This window comes from Gallus gallus, chromosome 13 (genome assembly GCF_016699485.2).
Source record: "Gallus gallus isolate bGalGal1 chromosome 13, bGalGal1.mat.broiler.GRCg7b, whole genome shotgun sequence".
NCBI classification, from domain to species: Eukaryota; Metazoa; Chordata; class Aves; order Galliformes; family Phasianidae; genus Gallus; species Gallus gallus.
Genome location: NC_052544.1, coordinates 2,404,650 through 2,428,904, shown reverse-complemented (window position 1 = coordinate 2,428,904; position 24,255 = coordinate 2,404,650). Strand labels below are relative to the sequence as shown.

Here is a 24,255-nt window from a genome sequence, read left to right as displayed (position 1 = left end):
GCGCCGGGCGGGAGCGGCGTGGCGTGGCCTGAGGCGCCCCGAGTCCGTGCCTGCGGTAGCGGCGGCTGACCGAGCCGGGGCCGATCGGAGCCCATCGGGAAGGCGGAAGGGGCCTTGGCAGGCGAAACGAGAGCCGCGCTGAAGCCGCATCCCTCTCTCCTCAGGCAGGAGCGGGGTCCCCTCCCGCCGGCGCGGCGCGTTACCCCTCGGAGCAGCCCGAGCAGAGCGCGCTCCGTGCGACCGCGTGCCGACATGGAAGGGATCGCCGCGTCCGACCGCGGCCCACACAGGACCGCCCAGCGCTCCGTCTGAGAGCATCGCTCCAATGCTCCTTCAGCTCCGGGCCGTGCCCACCGCCCCCCCCACAGCACAGCTCAGGTGGGGTTGGGACGGGAGGGGCTGCCATTGCCCCGGGCTGCGGCTGCAGAGCGCAGAGGAGCGGCGCCCATCGCCAGGAGGGCCGCGCGTGACCTTGCAGCTCCATGTTCTGTACAGTCACAGAGCGGCCTGGGTTGAAAAGGACCGCAGCGCTCATCCAGGCCGTGCCCTCAGGAGGAAGCACAGCACGGGCTGCTCAGCCGCCTCCCCGCCCCACAAAGAACCTGTGAAACCTTTTCATTACCGTCGTACACAGACCAAGAGGTTATACGGACCTGCAGCACTGCTGAGGCTACAGGTTAACACCGTGCACATGTGTGTGTGCTGACAGCACGGGCAGCAACCAACCCCCCCACGTGCTGACACACCAGTGTGAGCGCAGCAGAGCCCTCAGGCCAGGGCTCACTTCTTTGAGAGAACAACAGCCCATGGGTTGCTGCTCCTGCCTCCCTGGCAGCTGTTCTCAGCATAACACGCATCACCTGATTTAACTTTTCCTTCCCCAATTCAATAATTTAAGCTTATAGAGGAGGCTAAGAACAACACATTAAAAAATAAAGAATGTAACCGAGAGATGTGTTCAAAGTGTGACAGGGAGAAGAATTCATTCACGAAGGCCAGCTCTGCTCAATGATTCAGGAGCCCGGAGGCTGTGAGATGCTGATCTGCTGCAGTGGCACCACAGGCCCAGAGCTGAGGTAAGAGCTTATGGGCAGCAGCTGGGGCAGCAGGGTTGTCATAGAGTGGCCTGGGCTGAAAAGGACCACAACGATCATTGAGTTCCAACCCCCTGCTACGTGCAGGGTCGCCAACCACCAGACCAGGCTGCCCAGAGCCACATCCAGCCTGGCCTTGAATGCCTCCAGGGATGGAGCATCCACAGCCTCCTTGTCCTGGGCTGTCCTGCCTTTGCAGCAGGAGTTCCACACACACAAGCTGACTGCCCACCTCAGTGGGCACAGCACAGCCACCCTAGCCTGCCTCCCTCACACCACAGCACACTGAGCACATAACACATCACCTCTCCTCTTCCCATGGCTGCACCAAGGCCCTTCCTCACCTTCTTTTAAGGCAGACTGAAATGCTCCAAGGTCCTCACTTCACAGTTGGCTACTCACTCCTCTTTGAAGTGGCAACAGGAGAAAAGCTTCCCTGGGCTAGGTCAGCGTCCATTTTAGAGTGGAAGCTGTTTCCAGGCTTTCTTGCTAGGACTGCTGGAAGATCAGTGCCTGCAGCAGACAGTCTTGATCCCTAGCAGTCCACAACTGAGAGGAAAAGGGAGGCTTGCATTATCAGTACTTGCAGCCTTCTCTAGTAGCTTCTCTAATTAGGAAACTGCCTAGGATGAAATGTTTTCCTCTCGCCTACACATCTGAGCTGTCAGATAAAGGCAGCTACAAGTGTTGTTTTTTTCTTTCCAGAAGGTTGCACACACAGGGACAGAAAAGGAAGAAGTGCAATGAAGAGAGGTGACCATGTAAGGGGACAAGGAGACAGCATATCAAGCGGGAAACTTTGGTTGCTAGAAGCAGCAGTGGGCAACTGCTGTTCTCAGTCTACAGCGTGTTCAGCAGACCAATCCCAAGCACGGAGTGCCAGGGCAGGCTACCACAGATCACACCAAAAGGCATCTCATGTGAGGGCAGCAGCAGTGACCCACAGATGGGATGGATGGACCCTAATCTCACAGCAAGTACATTCCTTCCATGCTCAAATCCAGCACAAATTCCAGAAACCCACTGCTGCTACAGCTGGTCACCGCTCCTGCACAGAGGCTCTTGGGCAGTTAACAGACTCGTATTTTCCACCAAAGGCCAGGATACTAAGAACTCCACATTGGGTACTTTTCTGCTTTTATTTAAAAAAAATCCAGAATGGATCCAATAACAGTTTTATTATCCAGGAAATTGTTTTGCCATAAGCAAAGAACAGACACAGGATGGAGCAGAAGGCTCAGACAAGTAAAGTATGCAACTTCCACATGGCCTCTTCTGTAAGAAATGTTACAACTACATTTGAAGTAACCCATCTTCAGAATGAGGGTGCTAACCTAGCTGCAGATCTGAATATTCTCTAGCGACATAACCAGCATTGTCATTGCATTGTTCACAGGCCTTATTACCTGTTCACAAATACTCAGATCCACAAGGAGGATCCACCAGGATTTCAATCTCCACCTTCTGATTTAATAACATGGTTTCCAAACTTTGATATCAGATTTAGTACACCATTGTGTCAAGTATCAGAATTAAATGCTCAGCAAGTCCCCATGAGCCTCAGTTGAATACCACAGGGCCAAACACTTAGAACTTCATCTTGCATGAATTAACTTTCATCATGTGACAATTTATCTAGCAGACACATCACTAAGTTTATACATTTAAGAATTTTATATATAGAATACTGCAAAAACACAGTAAGTCTGAATTCCGCCCATTTCTGCTCAGGAAGGTCCCTTCTCTCCCAAGCATCAAGAATATCCACCTCTTCTTTGTACTCTCATCAAGGTAAGACAGACTTCTTATTGCTTCTCTTCCTTCTGATCTCCTGAACTTCCAGAACTCTCTCGTTCGGAGGCCATCTGTGATAGAGTTAGCTTATTAGTTACAGTAACAACAACATGCTTCTCCCAGCCATTTTTTCCAAGCTAGCTGCTTTGGTTACTTATAGACCCACAGTTTCTTCAACTTTTCTTTAAAGAAAAAGGTAATTGTTCATTGGAGAATGGAAGCCATCTTTATCTCTGCATGACTGCTACTAACAGAAAGGAAATTACCTTTCCATTAATTACTCTTTCCCAGTGGACATAACAAGCTTACGCTGCAGCACTGCACAGCTCCAGTTTGACATCAGAAAAGCAGCTTTCCACAGGAAGAACAGCTCAGCACCACCAAGGTTGCCTGGGCAGTGAGTGCCATTTCCATTCCAACAAATATCCCTTGGACAGGTTAAGTATATCTGCCAAGAAGGGCTCAAACAGGTGGGCCCTTCACTGGGAAGGAGGCTGAGAGAAAAATCCCAATGGCCTTATTATGATGTTTTTAGGCAGGCTGAACAGGAAAGCTGTTACACAATCGTATTTAAAATATTTTAAGCATCACTTTACTACTTTAGCTACCTTCTACACATATAGGGGAAAGCCTGATCCATGTGTTTGTGGTGCTCCTTACTAACAGCTTCCAGCACCTTCCTATACAATGCTATGCAGTAATGTAACACAATCTGTGAGGCAGCCTACCTACAGCAGGATGGCCAGGATTGCAGGCTGCCTTCTGCTCTGACTTCCTACAGCTGCCCCTGTAGCAAGCTGTCACTCAAAGGGAGCTGCACTGACACGGCATGACCTCCAGCACAGCCCCTGCCTAGATGTTTGGTGGCATGACTCACCCCTCCTCATCCAAGCACTATAAAACACAAATGACTGTGAACCTACCTTCTTGTATGCCATTTCAAAGAGTTTCAAGGAAGCCTGCTGCAGACTGGTTGCTGCCTGCCTAATATTTTCTCCCGTTTCAGTGTCTTTACGAGCCAGAAGTTCTCTCATTTTGGCAATTTCTTCCTTCAATTTGTTGCACTGCAAAGAAATCAGAGAAACACGATGCAGCACTGCGCTTTGTTCACCCAGCATCCCAGTCCTGTCACTTCACCCACCCAGCGGCCACAGCGAAGATACCTTTTTTTGTCAGAAGCTGTGAAGTTAGAGTCTCAAATTGGAGCCATATGGTCTGCAGGGACTAGAACTGTGCTCAGTTCCCAATGGGCACCTGTCCACCTCACTAAATGCACCACAGTTGGCATTAATCGGTCCCCTTGTTCACAGTCTCAGCAGAGGCGCCAAGGACAGAAAGCACTGCAGAGACTGAGCAGCCTGCCAAGGAGGAGCGTGCTCTCCCTGGCACACCTCGCCTGCCAATCGGTCAGCCCAGAGCCAGGGTAAAGGGATAAGAAAACTGATTTTCATCTATATTTATGGCACTGTCAGAAAGCCAACAAGTAATGCTGCTCACAACCTTGTTTAATCCCTTTGTTACACGTGGGAGGAACAGAGAGGCAAACAAAAGCAATACGGTGTCATCCCAGCCCCTGTAGCCATCTGTCAAACCCTCCACACAGTCTGGCATCTCCCTGTCAGGCTGGCACGCTGCTGGCGAGGCAGGCTTGGGAAGTGAGGTTACTGGGGGACAGCTGTGCCAGCGCTTGCTCAGCACCGCTCGCAGCGAGAACGTGGGCAGAGTTCTCCTCATTCAGACCCATGGGATTGGGAAGGCAACCGAGGTCTGTGCCAGGCTGCTATCTCTACCCAGATCACGCAGGGCTTCTTTCAAGCACTGCTACTCGTTTTCCCTTGGTTTTCCCACCCAAGAAAACATCACTGGGAACAGTCCCTGCAGGGAACACAGATATACATGCTGGAGTTTTCCCTCACGGGAAAGAAAATCTTAATCCCAAGCACAGAGCATCTGAGCTGAAACAGTTTGCAGTGATCAGAGGCTACTTCTAACTATAACCTCATTCCCTCAGACACCTCACAGTGCCCTTTTACTCTGTTTCCAAGAGTTTTTAAACTTGAAGACTGCACAAACCATTTTAAACTTGGCTTTTGAAATTCATACCATGGATCATAACGTGGAAATTAAACTGCCACCTGAAATGTTATTAAAAGTGCTCCTTTGACAATGGATATCCACTTCACTCCAAAGAGAGGAAAAAAAAAACAGAGCTAAGTGAATACAAGAATTTTCATTGCCTTCCAGTTCTCAGGCACTGCATTCACACTACTGAGACTGCTAGGTCTGCACAGCAGCTCTCCTTTGTCCCTCTGCAGAGCACAGGCAGGCACAGCTTTTGAGCAGGACTCTCATACAGGCCACAGCAGTCCTTATCAAAGCACTGCAAGGCCAAGCCAAGGACACAATTCACACAGAAATCTTGGATTAACAGCTTCTCAGGCTCTTAGATCTTCACTTCCACTGAATTCACACTTTGAAATAAGATATTTGCTATCATTCAAACCACATCCACAGCAGTATGCTTTCACATCCTCCCACTCACACCCATCCCACTCGAGTGGGAAACCCTGTAAGTCAGTGACTGTGCTGTCTTCATGCAGAATGGCAACACGCAGAGCTGGAGCCACTGGTGAGAGTCAGCTATGAATTAAGTGAGATTCTGATCAAAGATGTGGTAAATTATCTTACCTCCTTTACTGTTAACAGAAACTACCTACCTCATCTGCTGGCAGCTGATCCTTGAATTCCTCCATCTTAGACTCTGTATCATGGATGATGCCTTCAGCCAGGTTTACAGCTTCCACACGTTCCTGGGTAAGAGAACTCATAAAGGCCTACTGCATACAGCACTGGTACTACAAGCTACGTACATACAGACTAGCTGTTAACATTTCTTTTCCCAAGCTGCCTAACTCCATTCTAACTCCAACCCACAGTCCTTCTTTACAGCAAGGTAGAGAAATGAATTGCAGATGAGCCATTTCTAGGTGTATCTCAGCACCACCAAGGCCCAACAGGTAGTCTAAACAAGGCAAGATAGCCACAGTTCTTACTCTTTGATACCCAGCAAGTCCCACTTCCCTAGAAGCAACCAACAAAGCACTGCTATCAGCACACTGAAAGGGTGAGCAGAAGCAGAAACAGCACAGTTCTATGATCTGCTCATTCAGAAAGCCACAGAGCTGTCTGAGAATACTCTTAAGCTTCTTCATCAATAAGGGCACTACAGACAACTTAAAAATTGGGTTGTTGTACTGATGTTTCCCTGGGCACTAACTGAAGAAGAGTGGTAGTTCTAAGGTACAATTTGATCCAATTGTTGGCATCATTAACAGACTCTGGGACACCCAGCCCTCTTCATCTCAAAGAGTAGTCTACCTGAATGAGGATGTGATGATATGCTTAGGTGGCTGAGGAAAGCTGATGAAAAATAATTTAGTTTCTATTCTATATTTTCATTCTTTATGGGATGTAAGAGTTTACAGCAGGGTGTTAAGTCCAGCAAAGCATGGATTTTTGACAATTACAGTTATGCAACCCATGTAAAGAGAAGTATTAGTGAAGAAAGCAACATAATCACCCCATGTGATAGCTCAGTGGACAGAGATGACTCCCACTTTGATTCCAATAGGAAAGAGCTTATTCTGTGATTTACAGTCAAAGTACAACAGAAAATTTCTGCAGTCTCTTCAAGTCCTCTGCCACTATCCACGTTCCCTGGCAATGATGCAGTTATTTAAACAGTAGGACTTCCAGACCAAAGTCTTTTAAATGTTCTGCATCTAACCCAAAAGTGCTAATATGCCAATCTTCTGTGGATATGGAGCTTTTGAGGCAAGGAAATGCTACTTCATGTGGATTTATTCCACGCGTTTTCTCCTTAGTTCTCTTCTGATCCCTTCACTTACTGCAGGTAAGATTTATAGAGCTGTGGGAGCATTTGAGACAGGTTTATACAGAGTAGGAGTACACAATGCAGTAAATTCAGTGTGCCAGCTTCAGCAATCACTACACATATGCTGGTGCCGTATCTCTGGGCAGGCCTTCCCCATGCCTGCCTAAAATCAATGCTCTGTATTCAGAAGTGTAATTCAGTAGTAGCACTCTCATTAAACCAATTAGTTCCAGCCATTAATCCTATTAATATCCCAGGTTCAGCCACTCAGCCATGGCAAGTGTCAGTCAGCCAGCGCCAGTCCTTTTTGACAAAGTCAGCGAGGCTTTCTAACACCTCCTCATGGCTTCACGTGCATTGAGGGCAAACACTGTACTCAGATGAATAACACCTTCAAGATGCCAGACAGCGAAACTTGAAGGACAAAAGGAAACAACTTCCCACTTCAAAACAAAGAGGATGCAGTGCAGCTTTGATTAGCAAGTTCTATAAGTTAAACTTTAAAAATCAACTCAAAAGCATCCTAAGAATCTCAGAATGGCTTGGGTTGGAAGTGACCTTGAAGATCACTCAGCTCCAACCCCTGCCATGCATTCTAACAGATCAGACTACTCAGGGCCACATGCAGTCTGGTCTCATGCACCTCCAGGCATGGGGCACCTGTAGCTCTCTGTGTTGTCTGTGACAAGGTCTCACCACCCTCTAAGAAAATTTCCTCCTATCTAATTCTCCCCCCTTTCAGTTTTAAACCATTCCCCCTTGTCTCATGATGTACAAAGCTGTTTTCCCTCCTGCTTATAAGCTTCCTTCAAGTACTGGAAGGCTGCACTGACATCTCCCCTGAGCCTTCTCTTCTCCAGACTGAACAACCCCAGCTGCCTCAGCCTTTCTTCATAAGAGAGGTACTCCAGACCTTCCAGCACCTTTGTGGCCTCCTCTGGACCCCCTCCAACAACTCCACATCTTTATTGTGCTGGGGACCTGACCTGGATGCAGCACTGCAGGTGCTTGTAAGGAGAGAATAGAAAGGGACAGTCACCTCCCTGCCCTGCACCACTCAGCTATGTGTCATCAGTAAACTTGCTGAGGGTGCACTTAATCCCATCATTGTTAGAAGTGTTGAAGAGCACTGGCCCCAAGACAGGCCCCTGGAGGCCACCACTTGGACACAGACCCATTGACAACAACCCTCTGGCTGTGACTATCCAACCAGTTCTTTATCTGCTGAATAGCCCACCCTTCAAATCCATACCTTTCCAATTTAGAGATAAGACTGTGATGTGAGACTGTATCAAAGGCCTTGACAGAATCATGGAATGGCTCAGGTTGGAAGGGACTGCTTCCATTTAAATGGAACACTGTGAGAACGTGGCTGTAGTAGGCTAACTTCAGAAAAGCAGCCAAGATAACAGGCAGCTGGACAGTAAAGAGCACTGATGACAGAAGGCATTAGCTACAGTTGCAAAGCTGTATGCAAGTGGGTTTGCTTACTGCTGCCTCCATATCCCAATAACTTTTCAGGAAGGAATTAAATTACTAATTTTACAGGGCCAGTCACCCAATCCAAATCCAAATGACCCTCTGTGCATCTTTTCTTGCAACTTCAGAGGGTCAAGTGAATATAAGCAAGCACGTATTTAAATAACTGTACAAGAAAACAGCTCAAGACTGCAGGTCAGAACCTGGGACTCCTTCAAGGTGGTGACAGTTGATAGCACATAATGGCAATCACCAGTTGGTAAACCACTAACTGCAAGATACAGCAGCAATCACTTTACCTTTCTTCGTCTGTCTTCCTCTGCATATTTCTCTGCGTTCTTCACCATGTTCTCAATTTCATCTTTGCTAAGGCCACCAGAAGACTGGATAACAACTGCATGAGAAAAGTAACATTAATAAAGAATGCGCTCTCATCTTTAAGGAAAGGAGATTATCATTTCCCAAACCCTCTCATCAGCAGCTGCCTTGCTATGGGACTCTGCACCTGTGAAGGCTCCGTGGGCAGTAGAAAAACAGCCAGCCTTTGATATGGCCGTGATGCAGCCAGCAAGATAAAACCCTGTCATCTTAGATCCATGCTCCCCAGCTTTGCTAGACACTTCCTGACCGGTGGTTTGCAAGTCACCTTGTCTGTTCTCCAGTTATTACTTCTGGAAAGTAAATGTGTACAAGAAGCCCGCAGACTAAAGGGGCCTTCTAGCAGGTTAAAACACAAAACCCCAGGAAAAAAAAAAACAGAACAAAATAATCCATAAATCAATTTCATACAGATTCTTTTCACTGTTGGAAAGCAACTCAGGCTGCATGTTAAGACAACATTCCTACCCAGCTAGCTCCTCATGCTGCCCTTAATAAGTGAGCATAGCATGATTCTATAGATTGGTTTCATAGAATCATAGAATCACCACGGTTGGAAAAGACCCACAGGATCACCCAGTCCAACCATCCACCCATCACCAATGGTTCTCACTAAACCATGTCCCTCAACACAACGTCCAAACGTTCCTTGAGCACCTCCAGGGTCGGTGACTCCACCACCTCTCTGGGCAGCCCATTCCAGTGCCTGACCACCCCTTCAGAGAAGCAGTATTTCCTAACATCCAGCCTGAACCTTCCCTGGTGCAGCTTGAAGCCATTCCCTCTAGTCCTATCACTAGTCACATGAGCTTTCTTTAAATCCCGTTTTTCTCCATTTGTGCCAGAATATAGTCCAGACATAAGCTAAAGCTTTTCTGCAGAAAAGCATTATCTCCTTAGGATAGAGAAGACTAAAATCCTGAGTATTGCAAAGTCCAAAAAAAGATACTTCAAGACTTGAAGTTTCCTATATAATTTTTGCCAATAGTAAAAAACAAAAACACTAAGCCCTAAACAAGGACACTCATGTCTTTCAGATATATGAAATAAGGAGTTCACCTTTCTAATCAGAACCACACTGCATACAAAAAGGCAGCTAAAAAGTATCAGGAGACATATATTCAGAGCTAGAAGGCTGCCACACATGGAAAAATCCACAAGGAAATCAAAGTAGCATACAGTATGTTTTTGGAAACAAATTCAGACCCAAAACCAAGCAGCATGATTATGAACACCACACACCTTCACAGTGCCAGTAGAGTTAACTGCATTTTTTACTAACTGGAGGCATGCATTTGTTCACTTAAGTAATTTATTTCCTCCAAGGAACAACTGAAGGACAGTATAGAGCCTTCCCAGTCAGAAGCACAAAAGAGATCTATTTTGTACCAGAGGAATCTATCAATGCTTCAAATTTGTATTCTCATCCCAAATCAGGGCATCAGAAAGTCAGCCATGTCACTAACTAATGTTCCACTGCAACATACTGACAGCCTGAAACCACCAAGCCCCATACTATTTAGATTAGTATTTAGACTACTATTTAGATTCCAGCCTAAATGATTGAAAAGGCATGAGGTGGTTACTCAAAATACCTGCTGCTTCAATATGCCCAAATCTCAAGATACTTGCAGCAAAGCAATGAGAAACAAAACAGGGTCACAGAACAGCTTTAGTTTACCAGATTTCTCCCTTAAGAGCTGGCACCTCCATGTTGACAGGCTCAGCAGCCTCCGTGTAAGCAGACAATACTCTGGGAGGAGCAATGCACCCTGGAGCGGAACAAGGTGCAGGATTCCCAAACTCCAACTTCTGTCCCCCCAGGGCACAGCATACTGCTCCATACTCCTCCTTCTCAGCCCTAGGAGCACCCCAGATCACTTACTTTGCTGTTCACGTCCAGTGCCTTTGTCCTTGGCTGACACATGAACGATACCATTAGCATCAATGTCAAAAGTGACCTCAATCTGGGGCACCCCACGTGGTGCTGGAGGAATCCCAACCTGCGAAGGACAAATGCTTAGTCATTAGCTGCCCTGCAGATGCAGGCTCAGGGCATAAGGCTCCAACACTGGGCACATCATCTTGGTGATTTGCCAGTTAAATTGAATATTAACTAAGCCTCAGAACTGAGTCCTTCAAACATCTGTTGGCATCAGTGTGGTGAATTAATCTTAAATTCAAGATGATCTAGATCTCTGCCCAGGACAACTGTACAAAAACAAGATGTAAACCCCAAGTTTAGTTTGGAGGTGGCCCAGGTCCAGCTTTAATGCTAAACATGGCACTCTTCACCTCCAGGACAAGGCTCCCCTTCCTCAGTTCTGCACAACTAGACTCCACTGACAACTCCTGAGACTACGATATTAAAATAGTGTCAGACAGTTCATTTTCCTTTAGAAGTACAAAAGGTAGACAACTCCCTTCTTTTTGGAACTCTCCTCCTAGCAACAGCAAGTTCAGACAGTTGTTCCTGATGGAACTTTGCTGACACTGACTAATAGCTGAGCAATCCAATTCTGCAGGGAGCAGGTTAGTCAGCCAAACGCCACACATGAGAGTCACTGGTACACGACTCAAATACATTGGGCAGTTTCACAGGTGCTTGTAGAGAAGAGGAACTGGGCTGGAAATGAGCCACCCTCGGGACGAAACTAGCGCAGAGCTTGATTTGATTAAGTCTCATCTTTGAAACACTAGAGGAAAGCTCAGCATTCAGATTATCTGCTGCACAGGTCCAACAGTACGGAGCTCGTTAGTTCTTCATGTCCAGACATGGAGACAGCTCATCTAGGTGACTGAATCTAGCCCTAAAGCTACAGCAACCACTGCATCACCACTGTTCAGAAACTTTGAGCTCCATCTTAAACACTAGCTGTTCCCCTGCCACTGAAAAGCTGTCCAGAATTCGGCTTTACTTTCAAAGACTACACTTCTTCTTTTTTAAAATACTACAAATAGCATCAAATGTCTTCTGTAGGATAAATCCCTCCTTACACTGCCTTCGGGGTAACCTGACACAGAGAAAGCTTTGACCTTCTCAAAGAAGGTCAAGTCTAAGGTCATGAATATTGAATAGCCAACATACCAAGGTGAACTGGCCAAGAAGTTTGTTGTCACTGGCCATCTCTCTCTCCCCCTGGCATACTTTAATCTCCACTTGTGTCTGCCCATCCGCAGCAGTAGAAAACACCTGTGGAAGACAAATAAAGTAACTAGACAGCTACTAAACTGCAATATGTGAATTGATTCTTGTTTTCACATTCCTATTCCTTAAAGAGCTCTAACTAAACAACAAAGCACAAAGATTAGCAAGAGCCAAGTTCACTGGCATTTCATCTTAAATGCATTTGAATGTGCAAAAGCTGCCAACGCCACGCCAGCGGCAGGCTCCAGTGGCTGGCAGCCAGCCACACTACCAGAACATTGTCTCCTGAAGCAGCAAGGCTCCTGTCCCAACTTCACACCCCAGAGAGAACAAGCGTTATCAATAAAAGCACACACCAGTAACCCAGCCAAGGCAGAGTGAGAGAAAGGATCACACCCAAGTCTGTTAGGGGCCCAAAGCACAGGAAAACATCTGGGAAAAAACCACCAAGGCATACAGATCAAGAAAGGTGGCCAAATTAAACAGGTGCTGTGCTCAGTTACAGAAGGTCTCCACACAATTCCTCTTCAGAATGATGTGTTGACATTACATCATGGCACACACACACTGCAATCCTGAGCAGGACAAACGTCCTGAGATAGCTTGGCACATTAACTCAATTCAGTTTATTCTCCTCTTTTGGGCATACTAATAAATAACAGAGATATTAGGTAACCAGCATTCAATTTTGACTTCTAAGCTTCTTCTTGAGAAGACTGTCTCCTGAGGTGCTCTGACCAGCTTTTGTTGGGCACTGAGACCACCACCAAAACACCCACCACATGGACACTGTAATTTTGTACCTGGCTCTTCTTGGTTGGTATGGTAGTATTCCTGTTGATGAGCTTTGTGAAGACACCCCCTAATGTCTCAATCCCCAAGGAGAGGGGAGTCACATCCAGCAGCAGCACATCAGTAACATCACCAGCTAACACACCACCTTGAATAGCTGCACCAATAGCAACAGCTTCATCAGGATTAACTGCTTTGCTAGGAGCGCGGCCAAACAAATCCTGCACAGTCTGTTGCACCTGAATGGGGAGAAAGCAAAGTTCATGTAGAGAGTGAGCCATTACTGCACAGTGCTGTGCCCACAAGAACACTCCAGCCCTGGCCAAAGGTTTATATCTTTATGCTCCTGCTGCTGTGTAGCCCAGTGGCATGAGAGAAGAACTAAGCTTCAGGCTTGTGATTGCTCCCTAACTCCCCATCTTTCAAGCACCCTGTTAAATGCATTCATTTCAGTCTAGAAATCCTTTTCCCTGGAGGTTTTCTCACAGTTAGCCAACTGCAAATCAGTTGGTCCTCTCACAAAGACCAGCTATCCTCAGAAGGGATCACCCCATTCTTATCAAGTGGGAGTTGAGAACTGCTCCTCCAGATCTCGTAGGAGACAACAGTGGGCAGAACATGGCTGTCAAGGGCAGCACAACTGTGGAGACAGAACAAGGAAGGTCAAACACCCAGACTGCAAGGACAGTTCATCTTGTGTGTTACAAAAAACAAAAAATAAAAATGAAATGAAAAAGCTCTTTATGTAATGGGCTGTTTCACCAGAGTAGTAGATTGGCTATGTCAGCAGATAGTTTAAACTGCATTATTAGCTTTTCACTGCTCCGTCCCTTTGGAATGACAGGTTCACGACTGCAACAGATTGAGTGCTGAAGTATCCAGAAGGGAATGCAGTAATGTGTCACCAACAGTGCTACAGCTTAGTTCATTTCTCTTCCTTACAGAGAAGTGAGTGGGAGCTGGTTCCTGCTCACAGCTTCCCTCCTCCCTGAGAGGACTCATCAGGCAGACATCTACACAGGTGAGCATCGTATGCCCAGAAAACTGCACCATAAGCAAATGTCCAGTGCCTCTGCACATAAGCAGAGACATTTGCAGACAGTGTTTGCTAAAGAGGAAGATGCTTTATGCATAACCATATAATTAACCGCAAGTTTCACTCTCTAGAGGTATATTTACAGTACAAAAGAACCACTACATCTAACCATCCATTTTACGTTTCCTGAAGCACTGGCCACATGAGTGCTCCAAAGAAAGCAAATTCCCTCCTAGCAGGGGTGAAGCAAACAACATATATGAGAGAACAACCTGTGCTATGCACAACATACAGGCACTGATCTCAGAGCCAGCGCTGTAACTCTGGTTTCAGACACTCAGGAATGTACATATAACCTTAAAGCTGTAAGTACAGCAGCTATAACTGGGGGAAATAAAAATTGTAACTGAGAAGTACTTAATACTGTTTCCCACTCCCAAAGGATATATACTGTCCCAGGAAGGGTTTCCCCACTTCCAGAACTGCTTTTCTCATTTTATACATTGTTATCCATTTTTTTTTTCTTTCCAGCTGGAACAGCCTGGGCTTTGGGAAGGTTACTCTAACTTCAGCTTTGCTCAGAGCAGCAGCTTTTGCTTATCTTGTCCCTCTGGTTCCCCTGCCTGGGTGACCTTCTGCACTTACTAACATACCAACTGCAGCCACTACATTTCAGGAAAGGGAGGAAAAAAAAGAAAAACAACAACCAAACCCCCAAATCATTGCCATGCAGGATTTTTTTTTCTTTTATGAACACCACAGAAAATGTTCATCTCTATCTGTGAAGACAGCAGCGTGCATACATGTTCAGCACTGACTTCAGGGGAGCAAAATAGTAGTCTGCATTGCTCTGAACAAAAACAGCACATTAACAGGAGGCAGTGCCTTATCTGCAAGACAGTACATGTCAGCAGAGCAAGCCTCTAAGTTACTTGGAGCTTATCACCAGAACACCAGGAACAGGTGTTAGGTAATGAGTGTTCAGAAAAGCCAAGTAAATATGCTTGACAACAGCCAGTACAACCTCAAGCAAGCAAACACACACACAACCAGCAGGTAACAAAAGTTGTGCTGGTGCAGTTTCTTCATTGCCTGCTGCACGTGCCCTACACAGGTAAAGAAAGCTACTGGAAAGCAAAGACTATCAAACAGCTATTATTGAAGTGGAATTTGGTATGTGATAAAGGTGGACAGGATAAAACATTCTGTACATCTCACCAGCACCTCATACATTCAGTCAGCAACAGAAAAATCAAGCTGAATTTTCAATTCCCAGTAATTCCCCCACTTGTCTTTTTAAACTGTAACTCAGCTACAGCCCCCAGACCCGCACTGAGCAGCAGGAGGAGAGTGCCTCACCACCCCTTTCACGTGGCCACTTGGCACATCTACTCCTGGGATCTTCAGCTACTGGACCTATGAGATTACCAGACTCCCATCTTTTCTGCTACAGATCACCCTTAACAGTAAGCAGTGAGAAGCTGTGCCAGTTATGTCTGGGGCAGGGACAGCTCATACCTTTGGCATTCTGGTCATGCCACCGACGAGGATGACTTCACCAATGTCACTCTTGCTGACTTCAGCATCCTGCATGGCTTTCTGGCATGGTGCTACTGTCCTTTTGATCAGATCCGCTACAATGCCCTCAAACTGCGAGCGACTCAGTTTCATGTTCAAGTGCTTTGGTCCAGAGGCATCCATTGTAAGGTATGGCAAGTTAATATCCGTCTGCAGCACAAAAACAGTGTGAAAAGCAGGAATGGAAAGCAAGGCAACCCTCCACAGATTTCAGATCAAGCTACAGGTTATGTTCTGCCTGTACTGAAGCATCTATGTGCATGCTCATTCTAGAGCCTGGTCTCTAATTGCTAGCAGATAAGTTTGTATTTTACATTTCAGACAAGAGATACAAGAGAATTTCATAGTAAAAAAAAAAGTATCCATTCTAATATCTCAGTTACTTTGAGGTCTTATACTGTTCGGAAGAAAACATGCTCTTGCTCTTCACAGCTTGTTCAACTCTGGCTTACGCACACCATTTGTCAGTGTTCTACAGGAAGTAATGAAGATGGAGGAACCTTTGCAATAGAGGTTATAATCACCAGTGTTTAATCTCTATCACAGCTAAGAAGTAAGAACTGAAACATTTAAAGTTATGACTGTAACTCCTCCTCAGTACAACACAAAATTTCATCTTCAGAAGGACTTGGCCAAACAACTACCTAACAATTCATATGTGTTAAACTACTTAATGGAAGTAACCCATGATCATTTGCAAACAGATTGTCTGAGATCCAGTTCATTGCTACTTAACACAAAGGTCATCAGCACCAGGGGTCATAAACCCTCTTACTGTCATTTGTGCAGGGCAAACCTGCACCTTTTACATGCTATTTTACTTTGTAAATAGCATGCTCAGAAATAGGGAGGACAGGGCCAAAAGGAAGCTGCTTTCCCTTCAGCACTGAAGATTTTGGGTTTTTTTTCCCCCCGGTATGCACAGACTGCATTTGCCAGCTAACACAGCCTGCTAACACAGAGCCTACGTCTCTGGCAGAACTATGCAACCATTGTGACTGGTCTGAACCCCGTGCTATGAGCTTCCCACCAGCCAACAAATTAAATTTATTCAGAACCTAGAAACTGGCAGAATCCCCATTTCAATTACTATATAACTGACCTTAATTTCACTTCAGCAAGAACATTACACCCTTAGCTTACCGCCTCTTCAGCTTCTTACTCAGTAGTGAATAATGGATGTGCTTGAAATACATTAAGATACAAAATGGGTGAAAAAGGCATATAGGCTGCTTATTCTCTAGATAACCCCTTTGTTGGGGAATAAGATTCTTTATAGAAATTGTTTCTTGTTATTAGTTCAGTGGTGCGAATAGCATCACAAGATTTTGGAACTGCTCACACAAAGTCCCAAGTACTTCCAGTAACACAGCAGTACTAGCTGCAGCTAAATTCTCACCACACTTCTGAAATATGCAACTTGGGAACAAAGTCACATTCTCTGCAAGATGAGAAAACGTGGTATCAGAACACAAGCAAAATCCAGCATCTCTGATCACTCTCTGCTTCCAACAACTGATTTTGCTCCTAAATAGACTCTGAGAGACTATTCTGCCAAAGAACTTTCAGTTAAACTGATGCCACTTGACTGAAGTTTCTGTTAGCACAGGAGAAAAGCAGCTACTTCAGAGTTACAGAACCAAAAATAATGCAGAACAGTCCAGTAAAACATTTTGATGGTCTGCTTTGAACCCAGCCACCTACCTGCACAGATGAAGAAAGCTCACACTTTGCTTTCTCTGATGCTTCTCTCACCCTCTGAAGGGCCATGTTGTCTTTAGTCAGGTCAACACCTGTCTAAGTAACAAAAAAAAATTAAGTTAACAGTGAGTCATGAAGAGCTTTCCTTCACGCAGTTCATATTTTTAATCACTCTTGACTGCAATAATGTCAGGCTGTATTTCCACAAACATGTTCTGCTGGTATCTCTACCGGCAAACTTCTTTAGCATTTCAAAAATGTCTGCTAGCCCCCTCTGCTCTGGAAGAGATTATCTAGTAAGTTACTGATAAAAGGCTAGAAAAGCTGCTGCATTACAGAATACAAAGGCAAGGATTTGCAATGGAGCTGGAATTACGCTGCAATTTCCCCACAGCCAACAATGTACTGCATGCATCTGTGTTGACACATTCAATCAGTCCACAAAATCGTATTAGTAAAAGTAAGCAGACTAAATATAGGATAATTAAAGAATCTCAGTCTTTGGGGTTAAAAGGGACTTCTGGGCATCATCTAGTCCAGCACTCTGATAAAGTAGGTTCCCTACAGTAAACTGCAGAAGAAAGCATTCAGATGAGTTGTAAGTATCTCCAGAGAAGGAGACTCCATAAGCCCTCTGGGCAGCCTTTTGTGCTCCATCACCCTCACAGAAAGTAAGTTTTTCTTCATATTCAGATGAAACTTCCTACATTCCAGCCTGTGCCCGTTGACCCAGGGCCTCTCGCTAGGTGCCAGCAAAAAAAACCATGGCCATATCTATTTGACACCTGCCCTTTAGATATTTATAAGCACTGATCTGATCCCTTCTCTGTCTTCTCTTCCCCAGGCTAAACAGTCCTGCTACATCAGGAGAAAAAAAGGCAGAAGTCCTACTATTTCATCTGTCTTCCATGAGAGGAACATTCAGCCTCAAGAAAACAAATGTAAGAACAGGAAGTCAGGCTAACAGGTGTCTTCAACACTTTTTAAATTTCAATTGTACCACAGATCCCAAATGAAGTTCTAATATTTTATGAAAATTCCCATCTTTACATACCAACTAAGTGAAGTTAGAAGACAGTGTAATGCAAGGTTGAATTCTGATGAGATGCCTTACCTCTCTCTTGAACTCTTTAACAATATACTGTAGCAAAGCCTGGTCAAAATCTTCTCCACCTAAGAAAGTGTCACCATTGGTTGACTTCACCTCAAAGACTCCCTTCTGGATTTCCAAAATGGAAATATCGAAAGTGCCACCACCCAAGTCGTAAACTGCAATGCTACAAGAACAGATGGAGAAAAATATTACTTTGTAGACAAAGTAGTGTGGCTCAGAAATCATTCCCACCAGAAGATGAAGTATGCAGAACTCATGTTGCTGCCCACAGAAGTTAAAAGCTTTCTCTAAAGATAACAATAAGCAGATTACAGTATGCACATTCCTTGAGTGCACTGAGCCTGGGTAGAAGTTCTTGCTGCAGAACATGCTACGCAATGATGGTGCATAACCTTGCCAGTTATTTCAGAGAACAGCACCTTCTTTATCAAAAAAGGCATACTCACATCTAGTATGGAAGGCAAAGACACTTGAACCATCAAGAAATATGTTCTGCAGTATGTGAGGCTTTCACACCACTATAATACCCAACACAAATACAAAATCAGCTACAAAAAAAATAAAACAACCCTGCATTTATGTTATCACCCTCAGCAATAGTAGAAGGCTGAACACAGGCATGGAGAGAAACAGACTGTGGATAGAAAGCACCAAACCTCAGCATCTCTTACGACACCGCTCTGGCATCGATGGGGACAGCCTCTCACACAGCTGTCCCAAGCCACACCTATAATTCCTACCAGCAGGTAAAACAATTACACTGACACTCAGCTTTGATTATTAAGTTGCAGCTGCAAGTTATGAACTTCCTCGATCAAGCAGAGTCAACATGGGATACAGGTGACATTACATAGCACAATTCACTTCTGAGAGCCTACTTTGGCAGAATTCCAACCAGCAATTAAGATAAATATAAAGATGCATTTACAAAACAAATTACAGCATGCTGATTTAATTGAGGGTGTTACAAACAGGCACTTACATTTTGTCTTCAGACTTGTCCAGACCATAGGCAAGAGCAGCTGCTGTTGGCTCATTAATCACCCTTAAAACATTTAGGCCAGAGATTTGCCCAGCATCTTTCGTCGCCTAATGTGGGAGAGGAAGGAAAAAAAAAAAAGAAAAAGCACTGAGAACTGATACAAAATACAGTTATAAGCCTGAAAATCTTAGGGCTTGCTGAATACCTGTCTCTGAGAATCATTGAAATAAGCAGGAACTGTAATCACAGCATTCTTTGCTGGGTGCCCCAGGTAGTTTTCTGGAGGGAAAAAAAAAAAAAGGAGACAAAACAGAGTTATCTTTAAAGTGAAAAGAATACCACCAACACTGCCATTTTGTTTGAAACCATATTCCTGAACTGACAATGGAACTCAGGATTCCTGATCAAGAACCTGCTGCTTTCTGGGAAGATGCAGAGGGAGCTTTGCAGAAACCAAGTCATTCCCCATTACACGAAGCAGTGTGTGGATTTCCATCAGCAATGCACCTCCGCACTTCAGTCAATTACTGGATGCCACTGAAGAATGAGAATCTGAGCTCAACTTGCCTTTTTAGAGCGCAAGACCAAAGCTGTTTTCTGTTTCATTGAAGTATTTAATATGCAAAGCACTGAGAACTCATTTTTGTCCTGATCAGACAGTCCACTGTAGATAACATTTATACAGTATAAATAACATCCATACACTACATGCTCACAAGCATTTGAGACAGTAAATTAAATACACATTACATCCCAATTTGAGGGTGTAATTCTCTCTCTTAAGAGAACAGTACAGCATCACCAAATGCAGATTCAGATATACTAAAAACATGCATGATCCAGTGACAATTAATAGGCAGAATTTTTACTTATTCATTAACTCTAAATAGACCTTACACCAGATAACTTGTCATTTGAATTCACGCAGCATTCAGGGAAAAAGCCAACAGAGGAACAGCCCCCTGCTGAAGGCAGAGGAACAATGTCCTCTGAACACAGAAGTCAGATTCATCACATCTAAATCCTCACACAAGACACATTGCTATTTTACTCTAGGCAACTTCACTGCGTGCCCAGGAACTCACACACACACATATATCTATACATATGGATGGATGAAACTTCAGCAACAAGCTTCAGCCCAGCCCTCCCTACACTTCAAACTTTCCAGACCAGACTACTTCTGGCTACTTTTTTTTTTTATTCTACACAATTATGCCAGAAACCATATTAGGAATTGGAAAGGGAGAAAAAAAATTTCTCCAGGTGAAAAGATATTCCTCCCTGGTGAAGACTCAAACTTACCACAGGCTAAGAAGCTGTTCCTGCAGCCAGCACAACAGGTCCCTTGCGGATTCCCTCTCTCACTATGCTTCTGGTCCAAGCCACCTTGCAGCCACAGCCCATGCTGAGCTGCAGCCTGGGAGGCACAAGGACCAGAAGTCTGCATGGAAAAGGAGCTCCCCCTTCTGAAGCAAGGGTGCTACATTCAATTCAATTTAAAATAAAAACACTTGAACTGGTATTCCATTTTGATATAAATGTGAAGCACTAGTATCTTCCAAAGACTGAAGCAGGCACACTGGCTCTCCCTGAGGCTTTATAACTGCCCATCACCAAACCCTCCCACAATCTGCCCCATGGGACATCTCATTACGCAAGAATTCCCATGTCAAAAAAGCTTCCTTATGGTTGCAGCACAGCCAGTTACCAGAGCCCAGTACTGGGCTCACACTTGTGTTTATGCATAGCAAAGATCGAACTGTACCAACCTGCAGTCTCCTTCATCTTCATTAGTACAAAGGCACCAATTTGGCTTGGAGAATACAGCTTCCCATGGGCCTCTACCCAGGCATCACCATTGGACGCACGGACAATTTTAAATGGAACGTTTTTACTGAAAAAAATACAGTAAGAAAAAACAATAATGACACAAAGAATTTCTGTATCAACAGAAACAGCATGAAGCCACCACAATAAGCACCATCAGAACAACACATGAAAGTTCTAGACACAATGCTGAAGTATTCAGGTCCAGAAGTACCAATACACTCCTGTTCTTATTCAACTACACCATTTAATCAGAAGCCTTAGGCACAATCATCAACCACTGATTCTAAATACTCTCAGGAATGCAAAAAGCCTCCCTTGGTAGATGTTGACTGTTCAGCACAGTGCCTGGGGGAGAAAGTCCAAGCGGTGTTCCACTTGATTACTTCTCTAAAAATGTTAAAATAAAAATATAGCACGGCCCTAGAAAATAAGCAGTAAAGCTTTGAGACACGAGGGCATAACTACTTTATCACCCAGCCACCACTCCAACTACTTCACCCAAACAAGGACTATGTTTGGACACATTACACAGCACTGTATTCTCTTTTTTCTGCCACAAGGGAAACTGCCCTCCCCCCTCACTTACATATCCTTCTTCACTTCAGAGTCATCAAAGCGCCGCCCGATGAGCCGCTTGGTAGCATAGAAGGTGTTATGAGGATTAGTTACTGCCTGCCTCTTGGCTGGCATTCCAACCAAGCGCTCACCATCAGCTGTGAAGGCAACAACCGAAGGCGTTGTCCTGGCACCTTCAGAGTTCTCCAGCACCTATGTGAAAACCACAAGAGGACACCGTCAGAAAACAGTGCCTCTGAAAACACTAATTCAGACACGCAGATGGTATTTATTTATTTGTTCTTACTTACTTTGGCTTGTTTGCCTTCCATAACAGCCACACAGGAGTTTGTTGTACCCAAATCGATTCCAATAACGGCACCCTTAATTGCTTCTGAGCTGTAAGGCACATTACAGGATAAATAACATTACTACTAAAGGAAGGCAGATAATTAAATAGCAACAACCTTTCTGTTGTGAAGACAGGATGAACTCATTTTTGACCAGACATTGAAGCAATACCGTGTTCTATCTCAGACTATCACATGCCCTCTGACTCTTACGCTGGATTTTAAACTTTGGGCCCTCCATTTAATCAGACCACTTACAGTTCAACCTGCACTTGTTTAAGTACACAAAATGCTATTCTTTCACCAAGAAAATCTTGACTATGTGTGTTCTCAACATCCATTAAGGTTTAGATGTAAAATAAGTTACAATTAATTCTGCCCCTCCTCACATGAAGTCTCCTGGACTTGTTTTTGGTTACTTTTGATTTTCACACTCAAACTTGTTATAAAGCATCTACCTGGAATCAAGATGCAAGTAAACAGGATGAGTTCATTTACTATTGCTTAGCAGGAAGAATACATAATGACAAAATTAGCTAAGCCCAAGCAGGATCCTCTGGGACAGAGTGAAAAATAACCATCTTTTTGATCCTAAAAAGCAATAAACTAACGATAGTTATTTTCACACAAGGCAAACTTGAACCTCCCTCTTCTTTCTAGGGAGGGTGCATTACCACTTTCAAGGCTACGGAGAACCCCTGACTCAACAGCTCTCCTTTATAAACAAAGCCACGTTCCGGGATGAAAAGCACACAGCAGCTTCAGCAGGGCTGGTTATTACCAGGGCATCACCTCCTCACCCCACAAGGTGTTTGGCTGCCCTAACCACAGCTCGTACAACATAAAGCAGTGAGGTTGAAGACACACAACTGCTCAGCTCCTTTGCGCTGACCAAAGCTGGGCAATTTTCCTGATGTAAACAGATTTCCCATTCTGTGTCCCATGTCAGCACTGCCCACGAGACACCTGACTGAGTTACACAACTGCTATTCTTTACTCATTGTCTTGTAAATAAGCAAGCAATTAACATGCACAAACTGACCAAAATAAGCTTTATCTGCAGTGAGACGGAAGCACACATCATCCCGCCTTCACGGGAGGGTAAAACAATTTGTTCCAGCTGTTACATTTTATTCTTTTCATCAAATACATCTCAGCAACGTGCATTTTGTGAGAGCTGCTGGTGGTGGGAGAAGGGAGGATGATGACAGAGGTTCCACCAGGAAAAAAGATCAAAAGACAGAAAGATGCAGCCATAGAACTGCAGCAAGCACACATTCTGGTACCACCTCGCTGCTTTTGCTGCTTCACCACCTCAGTTCTGAGCTCAGGGCAGGGAGAAGAAACACCACACAGACGTGGATGGATAAGCAGGACGACACTTACGCATATTTTCTGCTCGATGCCGCTCTGAGGACATTCTGACTGAGGCCATTCCAGAAGGTCTAGAAAGCAAAGAGGAATACTCAGAGATCTCTGCTCCAGAACTTCCAGAGGAAGGCAACTTCTAAAATAACGCAACCTTACTGCAACACCGTGGTTTCTTTTCTAAATCTTAAATGCAAGCCAAGCAGAAATTTGAGGAAGTCACGGTTTGCCGTAGAACCCCCCCCAGCCCCGCCGTCCACCAGCGGACTCCCGCAGTGCCCCCCCGCGGCCCTCCCCCGCCCAGGCCGCGCCGTTCCCGCCCGGCCCCCTCAGGCCCCACACGCACCTGCGCGAGCCCGGGGACGGCGGGCACGGGGCCGCCCCGCGGCAGCAGCAGGGGAAGGCGCGCGGCGGCACGGCTGGCGCTGATCATGGCGGGGCGGCGCGGAGCGGCGAAGGACGGTGCGTGCGGCGCCGCAGCTCTTCTGGAAGCCTCTACCCACGTGGGCTGCGGGGGGGAGCGATCGCCGCAGGACCCCCGGCGCGGGCTGCCCTCGAGATCGCCTGCTCCCACCGCTCGCTTTCAGGACGCTGCTTCGGGGCCGACGCCCGCTTAAAGCTGTACGCCGCCGACGGGAGTGTCTGAGAGAAAAGCGAGCTCTATCGGCACCATCTTACAGAGGCACGAGAGCCGACGTAGCCCGCTACACACCGGCACGGCCACGGGCAGCTCGGGTCCTGAGAGCGGCCGCGCACTCAAGGTCGGACAGGATAAAGCGCAGGGCGATTGCAGCGAGCTTGCGTCAGGGCAGCAGGTGCGCATGCGCAGTTCTCCCAGAGGAGCCGCATGCGCGCGGCACCCCGTGCCTGTGCGGCCCTACTGCGGCTGCGCGGGTGAGGGCGCGAGAGCAGAGCGGTATGCGCGTGCGCGCTGCGACTGCGGGCATCTTAGGTACTGCTTGGAGCCGTGTGACGGGGGTGGGAGTGCTGCCCTGCCAGGGCTGAGGCGGGGCTGTTTAGTGTCTAACAGTTTTCCGAGCACCCCCATTTGCTGTGGTCTTCCCTGTCCTGCCGGCTTCACCTGCAGGCAGCGCAGGGCGCGGCAGTGTCCCACCAACACGCTCCTGCAGCACTGGAGTTTTGTCCTTATAGTTCACC

At 45.8% G+C, this 24,255-nt stretch overlaps 1 protein-coding gene, 2 long non-coding RNA genes and 1 other non-coding gene across 4 annotated transcripts; 2 read left to right on the top strand and 2 right to left on the bottom strand.

Moving 5' to 3' along the window:
• Nucleotides 1-2: 2 nt before the first annotated feature.
• On the top strand, nucleotides 3-2,395 carry LOC121106722. Its single transcript, XR_005839563.2, has 2 exons — nucleotides 3-1,076; nucleotides 1,800-2,395. It is a non-coding gene; the product is annotated as an uncharacterized LOC121106722 (long non-coding RNA).
• Nucleotides 2,215-23,600, bottom strand: HSPA9 (heat shock protein family A (Hsp70) member 9). Its single transcript, NM_001006147.2, has 17 exons — nucleotides 23,444-23,600; nucleotides 23,116-23,174; nucleotides 21,691-21,778; nucleotides 21,411-21,592; nucleotides 20,764-20,888; nucleotides 19,197-19,270; nucleotides 18,992-19,098; nucleotides 18,010-18,172; nucleotides 16,899-16,991; nucleotides 15,135-15,344; nucleotides 12,592-12,819; nucleotides 11,729-11,833; nucleotides 10,526-10,643; nucleotides 8,562-8,656; nucleotides 5,606-5,698; nucleotides 3,812-3,952; nucleotides 2,215-2,959 (listed from the first exon to the last, which is right to left on the bottom strand). The coding sequence occupies exons 1-17, from the start codon at nucleotides 23,528-23,530 to the stop codon at nucleotides 2,900-2,902; spliced, it is 2,028 nt and encodes a 675-aa protein (NP_001006147.2). The 5' UTR covers nucleotides 23,531-23,600; the 3' UTR covers nucleotides 2,215-2,899.
• Nucleotides 10,640-18,013, top strand: LOC121106721. Its single transcript, XR_005839562.1, has 3 exons — nucleotides 10,640-11,172; nucleotides 13,525-13,601; nucleotides 17,740-18,013. It is a non-coding gene; the product is annotated as an uncharacterized LOC121106721 (long non-coding RNA).
• On the bottom strand, nucleotides 12,279-12,348 carry LOC112533438. The gene has a single exon (XR_003077674.1). It is a non-coding gene; the product is annotated as a small nucleolar RNA SNORD63 (small nucleolar RNA).
• Nucleotides 23,601-24,255: the final 655 nt, after the last annotated feature.